Source organism: Danio rerio, chromosome 5 (genome assembly GCF_052040795.2).
Source record: "Danio rerio strain M-AB ecotype USA chromosome 5, GRCz13ab, whole genome shotgun sequence".
Lineage (NCBI taxonomy): Eukaryota > Metazoa > Chordata > Actinopteri > Cypriniformes > Danionidae > Danio > Danio rerio.
In genome coordinates this window covers 10,417,005-10,438,857 of record NC_141025.1, presented here as the reverse complement: position 1 = coordinate 10,438,857, position 21,853 = coordinate 10,417,005, and the positions used below count along the sequence as shown (strand labels likewise).

The 21,853-nt window shown below is 36.8% G+C and overlaps 1 protein-coding gene and 1 long non-coding RNA gene across 2 annotated transcripts in view; one reads left to right on the top strand and one right to left on the bottom strand.

Moving 5' to 3' along the window:
* Positions 1–21,853, top strand: part of sh2b3 (SH2B adaptor protein 3) — a 122,028-nt gene that overhangs the window by 37,041 nt on the left and 63,134 nt on the right. The window contains 1 exon segment of the mRNA NM_001442778.1: positions 4,831–5,808. Within this exon segment, the coding sequence (NP_001429707.1) occupies positions 4,858–5,808 (951 nt within the window). The 5' untranslated portion in view covers positions 4,831–4,857.
* On the bottom strand, positions 10,256–20,011 carry LOC147843860 (uncharacterized). Its single transcript, XR_015490944.1, has 3 exons — positions 16,970–20,011; positions 13,446–15,680; positions 10,256–12,401 (listed from the first exon to the last, which is right to left on the bottom strand). It is a non-coding gene; the product is annotated as an uncharacterized LOC147843860 (long non-coding RNA).

Here is a 21,853-nt window from a genome sequence, read left to right as displayed (position 1 = left end):
CAAAGTCCCACCCCAAGAAAAATCATGATTGTGCAAAGTGAAAACCGGGGCGGGATCTATCACGTTTTAGCTACTTGTACGTTAAGGTAGCATTTAGAAACAACAAAACACCTGAGAAGAAACTTGATAGTGTTATTGCAGATCACACAATTAGCACGCAGAAGTGTAAATGCACGACTACACGCAAAGCAGGCGCTGTGGGTCACGGAGATCACTTAATGCAGAAGTATAAACCAGCCTTAAGCTGAAGCAGAACGAATGAAGTCATGTGGTAAAATTGTATTCTTATCACAATATATATATGTATAAAGTTGAAACCAGAAGTTTACATACACTCTAAAAAAAAAAAGGAACTTAACCATTTTTTTTTTAAAATGTCTGATGGTAAATCATACTAAACGTTTACTATTTTAGATCCATTAGGATTACCTAAATGATTTACATTTGTTAAATGCCGGAATAATGAGAGAATTTATTTATTTTATTTTATTTTTTATTAATTTCTGGACAGTCAAAAGTTTATGTAGATTTCCTTGGTATTTCTTTTAGCTTTTTAAACTGTATAACTGGTCAAATGTTTTGGGTATCACTTCACAAGCGTCTCACAATAGTTGGAAGGAATTTTGGCCGTTTCTGATTTGGTGTGAATGAGTCAGATTTGTTGGCTGTCTTCCTCGCACAAGCTTTTTCAACTCTGCCCACAAATTTTCTATAGGCTTGAGTTCAGGGCTTTGGTATGGCCACTCCAAAACATTCACTCTGTCCTTTAAGCACATTTTAACTCATTTGGCAGTATGCTTAGGGTCATGGTCTGTTTGGAAGAGCCATTTGTGGCCAAGTTTAATTTCCTGGCTGATGTCTTGAGATGTTGCTTCAGTATTTCTACATAATGTTCTTTCATCATGATGCCATCTATGCTGTGAAGTAGACCAGTCTCTCCTGCAGCCACCCAACATGATGCTGCCGCCCTCAAACTTCACAGTTGAGATGGTGTTCCTAGGCTTGTAAGCTTCCTCTTTGTCCTCCAAATGTAACACTGGTCATTATGGCCAAACAGTTCAATCTTAGCTTCATCAGACCACAGGACATGTCTCCAAAAATGATTTGTTTCCCAGTGTAATTTAGCTAATTGTAATCTGGCTTTTGTTGTTGATTCTGGCTTGTTGATTTTCCCATGTTGTCACACAAGGAAGCAGTGTGTTTGAGGTTTTCCTTTAATACTATTTTACAGCTGTGCCTCCATTTAACCCAAATGTTGTCAATTAGCCAATCAGAAACTTCCAAAACCTTGACACCATCATCTGAGCTTTTTCAGAGATGTAATAATCTTATTGTATGTAAACTTGACTTTCAAGAAAAGTTATAACAATTTCTCAAAAATATCTCTCTCATTATTCTGCTATTAAGCATAAAAGAATCAAATTTGATAATCCTAACTTACCTAAAAGAGAAAAAGTTTAGTCACATTAACATCTGACTTTTATGTGACACTTTATACAGTGTATGTAAGCTTCTGCTTTCAACTGTAGACATGTATGTGTATGTGTATGTGTGTGTGTGTGTGTGTGTGTATATATATATATATATATAACCCTGTTATAGATGTGACGACTCTCCATTATGAATGTGACAGATGTGAAATTGGCACTTGTGTGACTTTGGTAAATCAAATTTAATTGTTTGAAATCATTGACAGACATTTTTGAGTATTTTTACAGTACTGTAAAATACAAGCCCACACAAAAACTTAGAAATGATTTTGCTATTTTGGTGAAAACTTTTTTCATGGCAAGGTTGACATTTGTGTGGAATCTGTGTGGTATCGCAATGCTCAATTTTTGCAATATCGTGCATCTCTAGATTTGCACCACGTATTGAGGGTTCTGCGCATGTTCACGAGGGGATTTTTGCATTGAGAAGCACAGGCTTTTCCTTTACTGGTATCAGATGCCTTGTCAGATGTCTTCCTCTCAACATCAAAGATGGCCTCACAGATATTTCTGTGTCTGACCTGTGGTGTGTTATAAAGCAACAAGAGCGATATTAGTCATTCTCTTCCTGTACTAGAGAGGTGAGTGAGTAAAAGTGAAGAATCTGTATCGTAGCGCCGGAGTTAATCAGAAGCCGCCAGCACTGCCCTGATGAGCTAAACTGATACACTTTGTCGCATTTTAGATTCATTGAAGAGTTTCATTACTGAGATTTCCATGTCAGCAGATGCGCCAAACTATTCAATTCAAGTTTGTTTGCATAGCGCTTTTCACAATTGTTTCAAAGCAGCTTCACAAAGGTGCACTTTTATTGCATCACTATCAAATTCGGATAAGTTAAGTTTATTTGTTACCATAACTTTAATAGTTACTATTAACTTTACCTAACTAGTAACTAATAACTTTTAACAGTTAAGGTTAGTATACAGTATATAAACAGTTAATCTGCAGTTATATAATATTTACGTGATGTCTACAATGTAAAAACTCCATCATGTTCTCCAAACACAAATCAAGTAAGGTAACTAAATCGTTTATTTACAAATTAAAGTGGATTGAACATAAAATATGGAACAAAATCAATGCCAAAAGTATTGAATTAAAAAGCTTGTTAAATATCACAAAATGAAAAAAAAATAGTACACCGAATTAACAAGTTCTTGCATTTTAATGACTTGAATTCCGGGTTTTGTATTTTTAGGTCCTGAAATTTAACATATCAGTTTATTTAAGCTGTGAATATTTCAACTAAAAATATTTCAAACACGTTTTCATACTTGTAAATTTAACAATTCATATTAAATTTCCAGGTTTTACTTACAAAATATTTAATACCCTTTAAAAATACAATGTATAATATTCAAAAGGCAATTTTCAGAAAAAAAAAAATTATTATTAGAATTTTTTAAAGGGTATTGAATATTTAGAAATTAAATATGAATATGAACAAAGTATCATTACTTGCCTAAAAATGTAGTGCGAGTAGAGAAAGTATCTGTTGTAAATATTACTCAAAGTATGAGTATAAAGTAGACCTTTCAAAAGTACTCAAGAGTAGCGAGTATTGCGCTGTGAAAAGCTGATGCGTTTACATGCAATTTGTGGATGTGTGTAAACGTAACATTCTGTAGTGCATTTAGTTATTGTATGCACACAACATCATAAGACAATAATATTTAAGTTAGATTTAGGTTGTGATGTCGGGTGACCAAAATTCAATGTCTTGTCGGCCTCTAAGAACACCATTATTTTGATATGCAATAATGATGTTGATATTTGGTCGATTTTAGGTTGTTAGAAAGAGACCAAAATCCAACGTCAAGCCAACATCTTAAACCAACATCATTGACGTCAAATACTGATTTATTCCTCAGGTATGGCAACCAAAATCCAACATCTTATAGACGTCATAGTGATAACATCCACACAACATCAAGCTGTAACATCATTAGATGTTGATATTTTGTTGGTTTTAGGTTGAACGTTGAACATTGACGGCCTGATGTTGAGTTCTGACGTTAACCTGATTTTCATTTCCTAACAAAATTTAATATCCCCATGATGTTAGGGTAAAACGTCAATCTGACATCATGTTGATGTCCTGTGCCTGCTGGGTGTTTCAGGCCATTTCAATCATTACAGTAAACATCCGTCATCTTCTCATCAGTGACATGCACCTAAACAGTCTCTGGGTCAATACCTGTAAAGATTTTGAACATTTTCTTGGACACTTTTAATGCTTCCAAACAGTTTGCTGCAATTATAAATCGCCCATGTCTTGAGGTCGTTTATTATGATGCGATTTACTTTCTATGTGTGATTTGATTGGACAGTAATGACAGGACTGATTTTTCTAATCCCCATAGACAAGAAAATATAAAGTAGTGACTGCAGATTGAAGGAAAATTCTGGAGTAAAAGTGCAGATACAGCACTAAAAATGTACACGAGAGGAAGTAAAAGTACACATTTTTAAAACTACTCAGCCAATTACAATTCCTGAGAAAAACTACTCAATTACAGTCATTCGAGTATTTGTAATTAGTTACTTTAGACCACTTGTTAAAATAAATCTTTAAAAAAAACCATGATATTCACCACACCTCAGTTGGTTAAAAAAGTCAAATAAAGGATGGTCAAATTATTTAGATTGCCCAGTCAATTATAGTCATTTTAACATTTAAAAAAAAAGACTAGCTTGCATGTAAAATGAATGTTTGGCTTGCTGAGCTTATGCAAATGACCTTCTACAAATAGATATGCAGCACCCATAGAGTCCACCTTCTAATCTATCGTATGCATGCTTAATTATCTTAAGTAACACAATGGCTGTGTCTGAAACCGCCTACTACTCAGTAGGCACTGCATTTGAATTTAAACGTACTACTCGGCCGTTAGAAAAGTACGTTCTATACAGCATTAATGTAAAAAGTATGAATGGAATGCGGACGTACTACATCCACCATTTTGTCATGGTCATGTGACCTACCTGCGTCAGTTGCGTCGCAACACTTCCATTCATGAATTCTCTCGCGGGGCATCACGGCATAGCGCAGCCTGCAGTGAATGCGCAGTTCAGAATCCGGCTGGAAGTAGTAAGTCATCCGGGTATGTCTCGCATACTGTATTTCGAATTCTATGAATTCAGACATACTACTCGGCTCGCATGCTGGCTGAAGTATGCGGTTTCGAAAGCAGCTAATTAATCTTGAATAGTTACCTTGAGGTTTCTCGTAGTATATTGTTAATGTGGTTCTGCACAATTCACTTTTCCTCATTATTTATTGCTCATTAACGCTATTTACCCTTTATAATTGTTCTCATTTATTTGTTTTTTGCAGTGATTTCCTGCTTTGCTGGTTACTGCAATGAATGGTAACACTGTCCAGCAAACCACGAGCACTGCACCATTCGTAGCACCTCCTTGTGGATGGAGGGAGTTCTGCGAGTTGCATGCCAGCACCACGGCCCGAGAACTCGCCCAGCACTACCGGCGCTTCGTCAGAGAGCGGCCGGTGCAGGATGTGGTCCCGCCGGAAAGTTTCTCCAAGCAGTTCAGCGCCCTGTTCCAGCACCACTTCAGCTGTGAGGTGGCCAAAAATGCAGAACTCTCCTTGCGGCCCCCACCGCCACCTCCCTTACTACCTATGACCAGCCGCTTACGCATTACTTCGTTCTCCGGAGTGCTGGATTACAGGGAGACCGTGCGGCCTGCTCCTCTAGTTGCCATATTAGCACCCAAACCAGATGCTAGTGGCGTTCCTAGGGAACAGGAGCAGTTGCTGCGCTGCTCTCCTCCAGACACTACACACCGTACGCGGAATCACAGTCAGGAAAACGAACGCTCTGATTTTAGGACTGGCTCAGAAGGATACTCTCCCACTGCATGCGACTTCCCTTCCCGAAATGACGTAACTCACATTTCTGTCAGTCGCATTCGAGAAAGCGTTTGTCGACTTTTTAAGAAATCTCCGCAACTTGGCGAATCCTCAAGTTGTTGCCCAAGGGACGAGTTGATCCCGAGTGGTGGACCACCTGTGAGTGTTGAATGCACCCCTCACAGCCCACCTGTGCAGGTACCCACCAATCGCACTTCACAGAGGGCTGCACTGTGGGAGCGCTGGAATCCATGGCGGACTGTGAGACGGAGGCAAGAGTTTGGAAGTGTTTGTAAAGAGGGGCAGCTGCGGTACCTGGAGGTGGACGACACTATTTCAGACACGGCCCCACAATGGCAGCGCTGCCGCCTGCAGGTCAGGAGGACCAATGAGCACACCGCTAGCCAGAGGTACCTGCTAGAGCTCTACGACCCACCCAAGGTAAGGCAAGCGTTTGAGGTCCTAAACGTTTATTTCACACGACCGCCATTTTAAAAGGCGAAAGCGAGGCTGCGGTGGGAAGCAACCCGGAAGTATAGGATCAGCTCTGTAAACATTGCAACAACATCCTGTGGACTACAAACCTCCAGCTGTTGCTGCAGATATGGTGTAAACATCATTTTAATATCATCTAGTTCAGTTTAATTTAAACAATTAAAAGCATATTAGGCATCAAACAACATCACAATCTCTTTAAGAGTGTCCTCCTAGGCTTTAGTTCATGGCACCAGATAAAAACCGCAGGGACTTCCCTGCTTCAGCCTGTGCAACCCGGTGAGCAATAAAACAATGCAGTCCTCTCCAGCACACCCTCTTGTTGTCTGTAATAGTGTTGTTCCGGTACTGAAGTTTTAAAAAGATCCATTTCCCTGTTAACATTTAAGCGCTGCTGAGTGCGCTCTTGAACACTGCTGATTTGCCATGGTATTCATCAGTGCTCAACAGAAATGACAGTGATTGGCCGTGACCGTTCACCGAGTGCAAACACAGATACACAAACACTGAAGTGTTTTAAAGCCTTTGAGTCACTCAGAAGACGGTGAAAATATAGATTTGTTTCACTTTCTCTTCAATTATATGATGTACAGCCATGTATACAACATTCCTGTTTGACTCAGGCGATACTTCCAGGTTTCTTCCCACCGCAGCCTTGATTTCGTTTTATAAATGGCGGCCACGTGAAATCAGTCTAATGCATTATGGGTATTTTCTAATGCTTGAATATACATTGTGTAGGGCTGGGCTGATTTATGTCGATATTAATGAAAAGACATTTTTACTCGATGATAATCCTAAGACGTGCTCTACACGGGCCATGGCACCGCTGGAGTTGTGTTGATATTAGAGATTCAACCAATTTTTGGTCGCTGAAAATAGGTCATTTGATTTTATAGTCGCTGGCTTTCTGTAACATGATATATATTGGAAAAATGTTTTACTGTTGATCAGTATCAGTAAAAAAAGGGTGGATGTTTAAAACTTGACAGGATTTTCAAGGAATGGTTGGACCGTTGCTTGCTTTTACAGTTTGTTGTTCAAAAGCACATACTTTCTTCCATATACAGTTGAAATCAGAATAAGTAGCTCCCGTTTATTTTTTTCCCCAATTTCTGTTTAACAAAGAGATTTTTTTCAACACATTTCTAGATATAATAGTTTTAATTACTCATTTCTAATAACTAATTTATTTTATCTTTGCCATGATGATTTTTCAAGACACTTCTGTACAGCTTAAAGTGACATTTAAAAGCATAACTTGGTTAATTAGGTGAACTAGGCAGGTTAAAGTAATTAGGCAAGTCATTGTATAATGATGGTTTGTTCTGTAGACTATCGAAAAAAATATATAGCTTAAACAGACTAATAATTCTGACCGTAAAATGGTGTTTAAAATTAAAAACTGCTTTTATTCTAGCCGAAATAAAACAAATAAGACTTCCTCCAGAAGAAAAAATATTATCAGACACACTGTGAAAAATTTCTTGCTCTGTTAAACATCATTTGGGAAATATTCAAAAAGAAAAAAAAATTGAAAGGGGGGCTAATAATTCTGACTTAAACTGTATATACAAATGTCATCTTAAAAATTAGTACAATATATCACACAAATGCATTAAAGTTGCATTTGAAAATCTGCGTGACTTGTCTTGAAGCCTGTTATTTAAATTTGAACATGCAAACGTGACCTAGATGTCATGTTTTGGATAATAACAGTTAATTCACGTTTATTCAAAAATTATGCATCATGATGTGTTGCACGAATTTTGTTTTATCAAAGTCACGCAAGAACCCGTTGCATTGTAGTTATTGAAGTCAAATCTGGTGTCTTGACTTGAGGCCTTATTTTTAAGTACACAATGTTAACAATGAGATGTTGGAGCAATGTTTTGTTTTGGTTGAATTTAATTTTTGTTTAAATAAGCATGTTGCTAACTCCCTTTGCTAATTTTACTATGAAATCTTGTGTGACTTGTCTTGAGATATTAATTTATAATATAAGCAGTCGTCAATTACATTGTGTTTTTTAGCCAAAACAATTATGCATGTATGCAATCTTTAAATATATACATTTAATTCACACATTCAAATCTTGAGTCATAATTATATCATGAAATGTGGTGACTTGAAGCAATCATAAACGAATTTTAAGAGCCTTGCAGTGTTTTGGCTCACAAAACTGCACATTTCATTCATGCATTTTCTTTAATGGCACATTAAGACGTCAATGATAGTCATATAAGCACCAACTGCACTGTAGTAGTTGAAGTCAAATCTAGAATAGCAGTTCAGAATAGATGTGCTGATGCCACTGAGTCTCGCAAGTAACAACTGCATTTGTCATTGACGTCAGTCTGGTATGAGTTGTCTTGAAGTGTCAAGTTTAACAGTAAACCGTGGGAACCAGTTGGCTTTAATGTCAAATATTGTGTCAGTGGCCTTAAAGGGATAGTTCACTCAAAAATAAGCACTCTACTATCATTTACTCGCTTTGCACTTGTTATAATGTGTTTTCTGAGTTGAAAGCAAAGTCATAGAAGACAATGAGTGCCAGCAACTAGCATTTTACCAAATATCTTCTTTAATCATCGACAGAAGAAAGAATTCCATAAAGGTTTAAAACCACATGAGGGGAGAATAAATGATGAGTTCAATTTCATTTTTGGGTGAACTATCCCTTTAAGACCTTTACATTTTTATATAGTGCGTATGAATACAAATTATACTTAAAAGCTATGGTACAGAGGAAATAATAACTTACATTCTTCATGATATATTCTTCCATGAAGTACAAATTTTTTTTAATCCATTTAAAACTCCATAACCCTTTTACACGTACAATCACACCGGTGTGATCAGCCTTGTCTGGTCTTTGAAGTGTATGATCACACCCGTGTGATTTAAAATGTTCAAAGCCCACATCATCACCTGCTAAAATTCAAATCTGACGGCACTGTGAGGTTTAGAAAGAGGTGCGCAGTGCTTGTCATAAATCACAATTTATCCCTGCTTTCAAATAAATAACATTAATAGTTTAAAAATTATGAATAAACATGAAGTAAATCCAGCAGTTCGGATCTCTCCTGCGGTTGTTGCTAGAAGGGATACAGCTGCAATTGGAAGTTACCGAGGATTATCCTCAGCTGTATCCCATCTAGACTTTACCGTACTGAAGGAAAGGGTGAAGTCTACATGGGATACAGCTGAAGATGCTTGCGTCGATATAGCGTTATTTTTGTGACACTGTGCAATTTTTACATTACCGTGAGGGTTGGGTTTAGGGTTGAGGTAGGTTTAGACGCTTAAATAATACAATTAATGCGTAGTTTAATAAATACTTAACTTCTGACTGCAGTCGTATAACTTCTTGCAACAACAGTGGCGCCCGTTAACCATCATATAACAAATATTACGAACATTATTAAGCTGTTTAAAATACAAAACATATGTTCTATCACATGTTTGGGAATCGTATCAAAACAATAAAATTAAAACATTTTTCGATTTGTCAAAGAAACAAAATATCATTTATACATACAGTTAAAACCAGAAGTTTACATACACTCTAAAAAAAAAAAAGAACATAACCATAAAAAAAAAATGTCTGATGATAAATTATACGTAATGTTTACTATTTTTGGTTTGCCAGAATTACCTAAATGATTTACATTTGCTAAATGCCAGAATAATGAGAGAATTTTTTTTGATAATTTTTTTTATTATTATTAGTTTCTCGACAGTCAAACGTTTACATACATTTCCTTGGTATTTATGTAGCTTTGCTTTTAAATTATATAACTTTGGTCAAATGTTTTGGGTATCCCTCCTCAAGCTTCCCACAATAGTTGGAAGGAATTTTGGCCCATTCCTCCTGACAGAATTGGTGTAACTGAGTCAGATTTGTTGGCTGTCTTGCTCGCACAAGCTTTTTCAACTCTGCCCACAAATTTTCTATAGGCTTTAGATCAGGGCTTTGTGATGGCCACTCCAAAACATTCACTCTGTTGTTCTTAAAGCACATTCGAACTAATTTGGCAGTATTCTTAGGGTCATGGTCGTTTGGAAGAGCCATTTGTAGCCAAGTTTTAATTTCCTGGCTGATGTCTTGAGATGTTGCTTCAGTATTTCTACATAATGTTTTTTCTTCATGATGCCATCTATGCTGTGAAGTGGTCCCTCCTAAAGCAAAACAGCCCCACAACATGATGCTGCCGCCCTCAAACTTCACAGTTGAGATGGTGTTCCTAGACTTGTAAGCTTTCCCCTTTGTCCTCCAAATGTAACACTGGTCATTATGGCCAAACAGTTCAATCTTAGCTCCATCAGACCACAGGACATGTCTCCAAAAATGATTTGTTTCCCAGTGTAATTTAGCTAATTGTAATCTGGCTTTTGTTGTTGATTCTGGCTTGTTGATTTTCCCATGTTGTCACACAAGGAAGCAGTGTGTTTGAGGTTTTCCTTAAATACCATTCTACAGTTGTGCCTCCAATTAACTCAAATGTTATCAATTAGCCAATCAGAAACTTCCAAAACTTCGACACCATCATCTGAGCTTTTTCAGAGGCAGAATAATCTTATTGTGTGTAAACTTGACATTTAAGAAAAGTTATAACAATTTCTCAAAAATATCTCTCTCATTATTCTGCTATTAAGCATAAAAGAAACAAATTTTATAATCCTAACTTATCCAAAGGAGAAAAAGTTTAGTCACATTAACATCTGACTTTTGTTTACATGGTTATGTGCCTTTTTATACAGTGTATGTAAACTTCTGGTTTCAGCTGTAGATCATTGAGCTGGTGGGACATGTGATAAACGACCAGTCACTTTGGGAATTATTGAACACAATAGATTATAAGTACTGGGCACAATAAAACCTCATGCAGGAGGGTCAGCTGGAGTATTTACACCTCACGTGTGAAAGGGCTGAGCAATTGCTTTAAATCAAAACCGCCAGTGATAGGTATGATTCATAAAGTAAGTGATATGATCACAGCAACAGTCATTTAGCCTAATTTACACACACTCATCCAAAACAAACAGCCTATTATAATATAGATACTATCATATCAAATGAAACTAATAAAGACACGCTCACTGGTTTATCTGCATGTCCCTCCGCCTCGCTCCACTGCACGATAGACTAATTGCTGGTTTTGCTAATTCATTCGAGCAGCAAATGACGTCTGCTCACTTGAGAGGTCATGGCAAGACCATATCAAAGCTCTGATTGGCTGCTCTGGAATCTTGGCAGAGATGCGAGGACTTGCTCTGAATGCCTATATAAGGGAAAGGCAACGAAGGCCAAGGAAGTTCAATCACTTAAAGTGTATACACTGCAATAAATGTCAGAAGCATGCACACACGTCGTAGCTTCAAATTAGCATTGATGTTTCTATTATGAGGTTGATCATTTTAAAAAAAGAAATCCTTTTCCTGATCGTGCGTTAGAGTTTTAATGTGTGGGAAAGTTGAGGCTACGTTGTCTGTATGTTTGATTCTGTAATTGCACGCTCTATGTTTGGTGTGTTTGCTACAATAGCAGCCGCGAGGGCAGCTATGCTAAGAGAGGAAGCTGCAGGCTGGCTGATAATTTCTTTTGCGTGAGAAACTTGGTCCCAGGGAAGTGCTAACTTTAAAACCAGCCTGTGCACAGCAGATAAATTACTATGATTATCTGCTGTCAGATTTCACAGAAATGTTGTATTATTGTTATGGAATTAAAGTTGAATATGACTAACTAGGTGAGTGTAAAGAATATACAGCCTACTATGTTTTGTCTGTCTTTTCTAGGTACTTGTTCTTTAGTTTAAACATTTCGGTTAAAAGGATTAGCTTTCAGACGGATGAGTTGCAGTGATGGTAGAGTACACTTTAGTGGCCACTTTATTAGGTACGTCTTGTTATACAAGTACTGCTTCAAGCTCGGGTGTGCTGTGTTTTTTAGAGATGCTTTGAAATGAGTGGGTTTTCTCTGACCATCTACATGCCTTTAAGTGATTTTTCTCATTGGATGAATAGTTTGTCCTACTCCGTTTTTGCTTGTGCATTTATTGAAGTGTTTCAAATTTGTAGTACAGATGTAGTATAAAGATTGCACTTTTCTAACCCTACCATTGTGTTGTATATTCAAGTTTGAATGAAGATTTCGGATGCAGCCTTGCCCTTTCCATGAATGTTGAAAGCAATATTGTAAGCAAAGTGGAAACATAACTACTGAGTGAAGCAGCAAACATTAATGTTCTGGAGCACATGAGTGCTGCGCTTTTGCAAGGCCACAAAACTCAAAACCTCTCCTAAAATTCTTCTAAATATTCAAACTAAATAAAGATTTTACTCTAAGAGTTCTTTCTTTTAGCTGAAAACAGCTAAGATTAATTTAGGCCCAATCCCAATTTTATTTTTGTTCCCCTACCCCTTCCTCTTGACCCTTGAAACAGAATGTGAAGGGGAAGCCTCCAAAATTTACCTCTAAGAAATGAGACAGCACTACAACACCTCCACACGTCATCATATGTCATCGCAATCTCTTACTTTTAGGGTTGTAACAATATACCGGTATGACGGTCTACCACGATTTGAACGTGCACGATTATCATACCATGAACAATTGCATATCAACGGTTTTAACCCTTAAAGACCGAGACAGCCGCCCACGGCTAAAAATAAGTATTGCTCTTAAATGTTTAATAACTTTTGATCCGCTGATCCGATTCATACAATTCAAAGATTGGCATAAAGAAGAGAATCTTCTTCAAATTGCGGACTTTCAGAGGCTCCGGAATCAGTGCGGTTACGTCATCAAAATTTGACCACGCTGATTTGACAAAGAAACGCTCGTCACTGTGTCTCCGGACAAACCAGACATGATACATTGATGCATTGTCCCTCCTCCATGCCCAGATTGGTTCAAACTCGCTATATCACAACCAATAAGCATAGGTTTCGCTTTTGTTTGTGGACCAAACAATGAGCTTTTTGAACAACACGGAATGAGAGATTAAGGCATACATTTATGCGTGGCTAAATAAAACGAAAAAAAAAGTTTTGCATGAAATGATTCTCATACTAAGTACTTTTGCATGCACAGCAGCACAGAAACATGACAAAACATTGACACAGCAAAGACGAACTGCTGCTCTTGCTGTTTTCAAAAGACGCAAAAGCTGTTTGTCTGCATTGCAGACATCCAAATCCATATCCACAGACAACCATATCCATGCTGGCACATAAAACCTAAGGATGTTCCATATTGAATCTAGTTTCGTTATGTAACTATTTATAGTATAGTAAATATTTATATCTATTTTTTACTGAGGATTTGCACCATGTTTATTTGGACTTTATTTGGACTTTGACACATTATTTATTATTTTCTTATTTTTATTTGTTCATTGTAAGTGGTGTTGTTTATAGTAACTAAAAATATATTATTTGGAAAAAGTCAAATTTGCTTCACTGTTCTATTATTTTGTAACATTTGTAACATACCGTATACCGCGAAACCGTCAAACCGTGGTATTGTTTTAGACGATTATCATACCGTAAAAAAATCATTCCGTTGCAACCCTACTTACTTTATATGAAATCGACGGTATGGACTGCTTTAGTTATTTAAGTTGTGTTATTTTTTGGTATATAGCTTCAGGAAATCACTGAAGGCATATATCATGTTATCATAACTATCTAATGTGGCTAACAGTACGTAACTGTACTGTGGATTTACACTGTGGCCATATTTATCTATGTAAAAACACAAAAACATCATACAGCAGACACAGTAAAAAGCTCATTTCCAGCCTAAATAGACTTTTCTGACAAGGTATTTGAGTATCATCGAGTGACAGAATGTTATAGGACTGCTATGCAGGAGTTGTTATTAGGGATTATAGATAGCCAAATTTAGCAGGTTTTATTTTAACACGAACGCGGTTATGAATATTTTGCAATGTAAAAATAAGCAGTTTTTTTTTATAATTTCTTAATAAGCGTGTTTTATACTAGACTATTCATATGCTACATTTGTAAATACAGCTGATATAAAAGCATTTTTAATGTTTAAGATTAATTTAGGATGCTGCAGAAAAAATAGTTTTCATTGTAACCGAATGTGTGTTTATTTAACTATTAATATTAAACTAATTTAGGTGATTGACTGCTGACGTAACGGTGTGAATGATGTAACGTTACCGATAGTAGCTAGGCAGTAAAAACCTTTTCATTTGTCTTTCTGCAATTGATGCACTTTTAAAGATAATTCTACCTGGCCAGATTGCTTGCGTTTCCGCTTATACAAGAAAACAACTTGTTGCATTTGTTGCAATGGACATTGTCACTGTCCACTCAGAAAATACAACCCATTAGGTTCACTCCGCAAGCTTACGAGCTCTGTGACTCTGAGCTATGTGTGTGCGCTTAGCGCGAGCCTCCGCTGAGTGCACACACAGCTGGGAACTGCGAAGGCTTTTATACTTGATGCGCTCGCCAGAAACACAAGCATTTCTTATGTGAGATATACGAGTATCAAACTGGACTAGGTTGGTCAGTTAAATTATGGTACTGTAAGTAATGTTTATTCAGCAATAATTCTCCACTACCGATAGCAGAACCGTTAACATCAGAGCTTATTGATACTTCGGTCTTTTATAATGTAGTACCGATAAAGTACAGAGTTTCAGTACCCATCCCTATATCCAGCCCTTGCCCTTAGCCCGACACCTTCAAGCTAAAGAGAATTTGGACACCCCTACCCCTTTACGTGAACATGCAAATTGAGGTGAAAGGGAATGGCTAAGGGGATTGGGTCTCAGTCAACTTTTTCACTTTTTCTTCTTTACAATCCCACGCTGGGAACTAAACATCCACTACACAGGTAGTTACACCAACACAATTCCTTCATGTTGTCCCAACACAAAATGCTAAATTTAACTTACTACTAGGGCTGTGCAATTAATCGAAAATCCGATTCGATTTCGATTATGGCTTCTAACGATTATGAAAAACCATTAATCGAGATAAACGATTATTGCATCATATACCAAAAGCGCGAAACACAGCGTGCTCGTGTGTGTGCAACACGCGCGCACGCATAAGCACACATTCAGCATTCGGTCTCATTCGCACACTGAGACGAGCAAAGGAGCGCAGACATCTAAAGTAATCTTAACGTGAGCGCTTTAATGGTCAAATAGGTGTCAAAACGCAGTGATTAGTTATTATTCATATTAACATATATTTGCATAATAAACAAACAAGTTGAGAATCAAAAAAAATGTGAAAGAGAAACCATTAAAGAGACAGTGCGAAATGCTGCCGCCTGTTTTATCATTAATCAAACGACGAGAAAATTCCTCACTGCTCTTGACTGAAGGATTTTTGTAGCTAAAGGGTTTTTCTTAGGGTGAAGGTGCTTAAAGCACAGTTTGTTTCATATTTTTATTCTATTGTATTTATTTCTCTTTCCTTTGCAGGGTGGAAAATAACTGTATATTTGCTGTTGAAGTCAGATTTATCAGCCCTCCTGAATATTAGCAACCCTTTTCCTCCAATTTCTGTTTAATGGAAAGAAGATTTTTTTTAAAACTTATTTCTGAACATACTAGTTTTGATATCTCATGTCTAATTACTGATTTCTTTTATCTTTGCTATGATGACAGTACATAATGTTTTACTAGATGTTTTTCAAAATACAAGCATTCAGATTAAAGTGCAATTCGAAAGCTTAATTAGTGTAATTAGGCAAGTCATTGTACAGTAGTTTCTTCTGCAGACAATCAAAAAATATATTGCTTAAGGGGGCTAATAATATTGACCTTAAAGGGTCATGAAACCCCCTCGTTTCAGCAGGGTGTTTTCACACCTCAAAAAACACCCTGTCAGAAAAAGTCAGAAAAGTGGGCGTGTCCAGCTCTGTTTAGGGGGAGTGTCGGAGGAAGAAAAGTGGGATGGTGTGGGAGTGTCTATTTGGGCACGCGCGAGTTTCAGAGTCAAAATACACACACACACACACACACACACACACACACACACACACACACACACATACAGGAGAAAGTGATGGTGTTTAACCTACATGGACATCTGTAGTCAAATTATTTGCCAAATTATTAAATGGTGGACTTTAACTGCAGTTTGGCTCTTTCATTCAGGGAATTCATTCATGCCCCTCGCGACACACGAGATATTTGATTCGAGGAACTGCTCTAATCGTGTATTTTTCATGCAATGTTTGATACCGCACGGCGAATAAGAGAAAAAAAACCTCCGCATTTCCCAGAAACTTAGATGCACACGGCAGGTAGTGTCAGAGAGCCGCGCGTGTTATTCCGGTCACTAAATGCGGTAAAAATCCTACACGAGGTTAAAGTTTGGTTGTGGTGCTAACGTGTTTACACTCAGTGCAATAGTTTGTTACATACGAACAAACTGAATAAACAAAGAGCACTGGTCGCTCACTTACCAAATCTGTAGAGACAGGACAATACCCAGCAACTAGAGCCGCGTCTTTATTAAGAGAAGACTACAAGCGAATCCAGATCTCTGCGTTTGCAGATGAGAACAGCTCTCAGGTAAACAATAATCCTCCTTAGACACGTAAGTTATTGTTGTCGAGCGTCGCGTACACTGTTAATCCACACGTGACTCCAGCTACGCTCTCACAGAGAGAAAATAAAAACGAAACTTAACCGCAGCAAACTATAAAAGCAACACTTCACGCTTGTTTTGCCAACACAACGTGGCGTCTCTGTCCTGAAAACATGGTGATAGTAATGAATATTAATGAAGTTGCACAATAGAGCGCGCTGATTGGTTTGAACCAAGCCTTACTCATGCATTAATGCAGCACACTGTAAGACGTAATAAGACTCACTCTGGCACAGACGTCCAGTCTGCACGCTGGAATACAGGCTATTATGTCATGGCTGTGACGCAGCTTCAAAAATTCGTTTCAAACAGGAAGTACGAATTTGCTTGAAATAACGCAAAAACAACCAGTTTACACTTTTTAGTGAAATATAGGTGTCCTAATAGTGTTTTTAGCAGTGTGGGACACATATACGATTGTCAACAGCTCAAAAAATGTGTTTTGGTGTTTCGTGACCCTTTAAAATGGGTTTCAAAATAATTAAACCTGCTTTTATTCTAGCTAAAATAAAACAAATAAGACTTTCTCCAGAAGAAAAAAAATATTATAGGAAATACTGTTAAAATTCCTTGCTCTGTTAAACATCATTTGGGAAATATTTATTTAAAAAAAACTAAATTCTCAGGAGCGCTAATAATTTTGACTTCAACTGATAATCGTTTTGAATAATCGTGATTACAATTATGACCAAAATAATCGTGATTATGATTTTTTTTTCCAAAATCGAGCAGCCCTACTTACTACTTGTTCAAAATAATTACAAAAACTGTTTTTTCAGCTAATTTAAAACGAGTTAGTTTGAAAAAGCATCAAACTATTTTTTTTTTTTTTCATTTATCTATTTTTACATCTGTTAATGTTCAAAAATATTTGAAATTTGGCCAGTCGAAGTCATTGCATCAGAATCGAAGCATAGTAAAGATTCATGCAATCTCAAACAAGTCTCTGTTGCTCATTTACTACCAAGTATGTCATGTAGTTTGGAGCGTTTGAGAAACATCTGTCATTCGCCTCAAATGATAGTGTTCACTTCTACGGCGAAAGACCACAGACCTGTAATGGCTGATGTAGTTTGAACAAGTTTGGTTGAGCTGTGATTCAAACCTTAAAATGAAACCTAAAGGTGTACACAGATACCTACTGTATATATGGACACAGCTTGTTAAACCGATTGGATAAGACATCGTAGATTCTTCTGGTGTGGCTTTTTGATGTGTGAGAGAGAGCAAGAAGACGTGCTATAACAATGTCAGATCTTCAGATTTGTTTTGAATGTGTTAGAGGTGTAATCGTGTGTTGTTTTGCTAGGATTATTTGCTGTACAACAATTGCAGCCTTGCAGTGCTGTGGAAAATATTTCTAATTCTAGAAAACCGCATCCTCCCATCTGGACCGTGTTAGTGCTTCACGGTGACCTTATGCACATGCAGATGCTCACACAACTGCATCCAGAGTCATTTTAGCTACACGAGCCACGAACAACCCAAATCAGACCAACAACAACAGCATTACATGTAAAAACACAGATTTAAAGGGGCCATTGATTCAAAATGATAAATTCGTGTCTGATATTAACATAGTAGGTATGTGGCTTATAGGCAAGTGCTAAAATTCTCTCTAAATGGTTGAGTATGTTCATTTATAACTACAGGAGTTTAACATAAACACACTTTTTTGACATTTATTGGTGTCCTTTGTCTTCAGAAAAATTACAGTTAGAGCTCAGTGATGGGAAGTAATGCATACACGTGTATAAAACACTTATGTAGAGTAGTTTACATGTGTGTTGCCTCATTAAAAACATACTTGGCTAATTTCACATATACACTACCTGACAAAATATGTGTCGCCTATCTAAGTTTTAGGAACAACAAATAATAACTTGACATCTAGTTGATCATTTGGTATCAGAAGTGGATTATATGAAATCCAAAGGCCTCTAAATAAAGATTATGCTTATTTTACCAAAATAACACATGACCAGGAGTTGATTTTTGATCATTTCATAAAGACAGTAAGGTCTGACTTTGCTTAGACAAAAGTCTTGTCACTTAACAGAAATAATGTACAGTATTGAATATAAAGTCATGCTGCAGTGGAAACAGACTGAATATTGTGTCTGACTCCATCATGAGCTTGGAGGACTGCATCCATACATCTCTGCAATGACTCAAATCACTGATTAATAAAGTCATCTGGAATGGCAAAGAAAGCGTTCTTGCAGGACTCCCAGAGTTCTTCAAGATTCTTTGGATTTATCCTCAATGCCTCCTCCTTCAACTTACCCCAGATATGCTCAATAATGTTCATATCTGGTGATTGGGCAGGCCAATCCTAGAGCACCTTGACCTTCTTTGCTACCTTTGATGTGGAGGCTGAAGTATGAAGAGCAGCGCTATCCTGCTGAAGAATTTGTCCTTTCATGACCTTCTGCCACTTTTCCAAATGATCCAGTAGAAGTCAAGTTTGTATTTGTTGCTATTACAACTAGGATCGATGACAAGACTTTTGTCAGGTAGTGTACACATTAAAATAACATAAGAGTTATTACAGTTAACAGAGCTTATGACTATAAGGGGCAATGCTTAATACATTTAGAATCCTTATTTCTCTAATTTTACAATGAGATACTTCGTCTCGATTCTATGCTGACTAAAATGCGGGTCTTGTTTTTAAAATAAATGTCCCACATATACAGTTGAGCTCAGAATTATTACCCCCCTGAATTATTAGCCCCCTCCTGTTTATTTCTCAACACATTTCTAAACAAAATAATTTTGATAACTCATCTCTAATAACTGATTTATTTGATCTTTGCCATGATGACAATATAGAATATTTGACTAGATATTTTAAGGCACTTCTATACAGCTTAAAGTGACATTTAAAGGCTTAACTAGGTTAATTAGGTTAACTAGGCAGGTTAGGGTAATTAGGCAAGTTATTGTATAACAATGGTTTGTTCAGTAGATGATAAAAATAGCTTAAAGGGGCTAATAAATTCGACCTTAAAATGTTTAAAAATAATAATAAAACAACTGCTTTTATTCTAGCTGAAATAAATCAAATAAGACTTTCTCCAGAAGAAAAAAAAAAATCAGACATGCTGTGAGACATTTCTTGCTCTGTTATACATAATTCTGAAGAATTCTGACTTCAGCTGTTTATAGTAAGTATAATAAAAGCTTAGATAAGCTCAAACATGATCATTGTTGCAATCTCATTAGGAATAATTCCATAATAATTGTGGATGATCAGAGTTGGTGTTGTTTCAATTCGCCTTTTATTTTGCTGGCATCTTTATTATTCCTAAAGTGAAATAGTACTGGTCCACTTCATTAGCAGTGTTGACGTGTAGAAGGATGTTTCCCTATTTATCTTCACCATAGGGATTTTATTAAAAGGAATGAAGCAAACCCACCAGATCTGACATGCCTCACATTTGCAAACTTTTACAACCCCAATACCGAAAAGGTTGGGACAGCATGGAAAATGGAAATAAAAAAGAAAGTAGTGATTTCTAAATTTACTTTGACTTGTATTTCATTGCAGACAATACAACAAACATCATTTAATTTGTTTCTTGTGATTTTTATAGTATTTTTGTATTGTTTTGTTTTTTTAAACAAACATGTATTTTTAATTTAAGTTTTTGCAACATGTTTAAAAAACTATTGGAACAGCAAAGCATTTACCACTTTATAATGTTGCCGTTCCTTTTCACACCACTCAAAATATATTTAGGGTCCGAAGACACCAATTGATGAAGTGTTGTGGGTGTCATTTTTTCATGCAAACAAGTCGTAAGATGGGCAACAGTAGGGGTCTTCATTTTCTCATTTTGCGCTTCAAAATGCGCCACACATTCATTATTGGAGACAGGTCAGGACTGCAGGCTGGCCAGTCAAGTACCTGTGTCCTCTTCATCCACCAAAGGTTTGCCCAAGTAGACAGGAAAGGATGTTTATTCACAAGTGAAATGAGGTTGACCAGACAAAACATGAAATATTTTCATATTTTCTGCAATGAAATACTAGTCAAAGTAAATGTAGAAATCACTACTTTCCTTTTTTAATTTTTTCTTTGCCATACTGTCCCAACATTTTCTGATTTAGGATTGTATTTGTTGTAAAACAAGCATTAAAAGTAAATCACATTAAAAAGACTGATTTCTGATGAGAAAAATGGATTTTTACCCGTAGAGCAGAACTGTTGCGCTCTATTTACGTGCCCTCGTTTGTTTTCCAATTTTGGTTCTTGCAACACATTTTCAAAACATTTGGAACAGTAAAGCATTTACCACTTCATAATGTTGCCATTCCTTTAAACAACACTTAAAAGACGTTTAGAGTCTGAAGGCACCATGTGATGAAGTGTTGTGGGTGTAGTTTTTTCATGCAAACAAGTCTTAAGATGGGCAACAATAAGGGGTCTTTATTGTCGCATTGTGCGCTTCAAAATGTGCCACACTCTCTATTGGAGACAGGTCAGGACTGCAGGCTGGCCAGTCAAGTACCTATATTCTCTTCATCCACCAAAGGTTTGCCAAAGTAGACAGGAAAAGATGTATATTCACAAGTGAAATGAGGTTGACCAGACAAAACATTAAATATTTTCATATTGTCTGCAATGAAATACAAGTCAAAGTAAATTTGAAAATCACTACTTCCTTTTTTTAATTTTTGTTTGCCATACTGTCCCAACATTTTCTGATTTGGGGTTGTATTTGTTGTAAAACAAGCATTAAAAGTAAATCATAGTAAAAAGACTGATTTCTGATGAGAAAACAAATGGATTTTTACACACAGAGCAGAACTGTTGCGCTCTATTTACGTGCCCTCATTTGTTTTCCAATTGACTTTTGAAGAAACAGTGTGAAACTTGACTGAAACCCAGTCTGACTCAAAAGTTTCACTTCTTAACATGTTCAAGTGAAGCTCTGAACTTATACCCGCGTTTATCGATATGAAAATCTGCACCTGATAAGTAGGCCGCAGTCATCAGTCATAGCGAAATCTGACGTGGCCCAGTTTCTCCGAAAGCACAACAGTTCACAATTTAAAACCAAGAATCATATCAGACACCGAGATGCACACAGCAGCATAAACATAGCTGCATGCGTTTCTTGTTAAAGACTTAGAAACACACACACATAGTTGCAAAAATGTGCGTTCGTTTATTTAAATCAAATGTGCTGGTAATCATTTCTAAGTTATAACATTTTTAAATCATTTGTATGTTTACTATAACTTGAGGTTTTAAATGCATCATCCACTTCTCAGTTGCACATTATTTAGGTTAGGTTAACTCAAAAATGAATGATATTGTAACCATATTAGT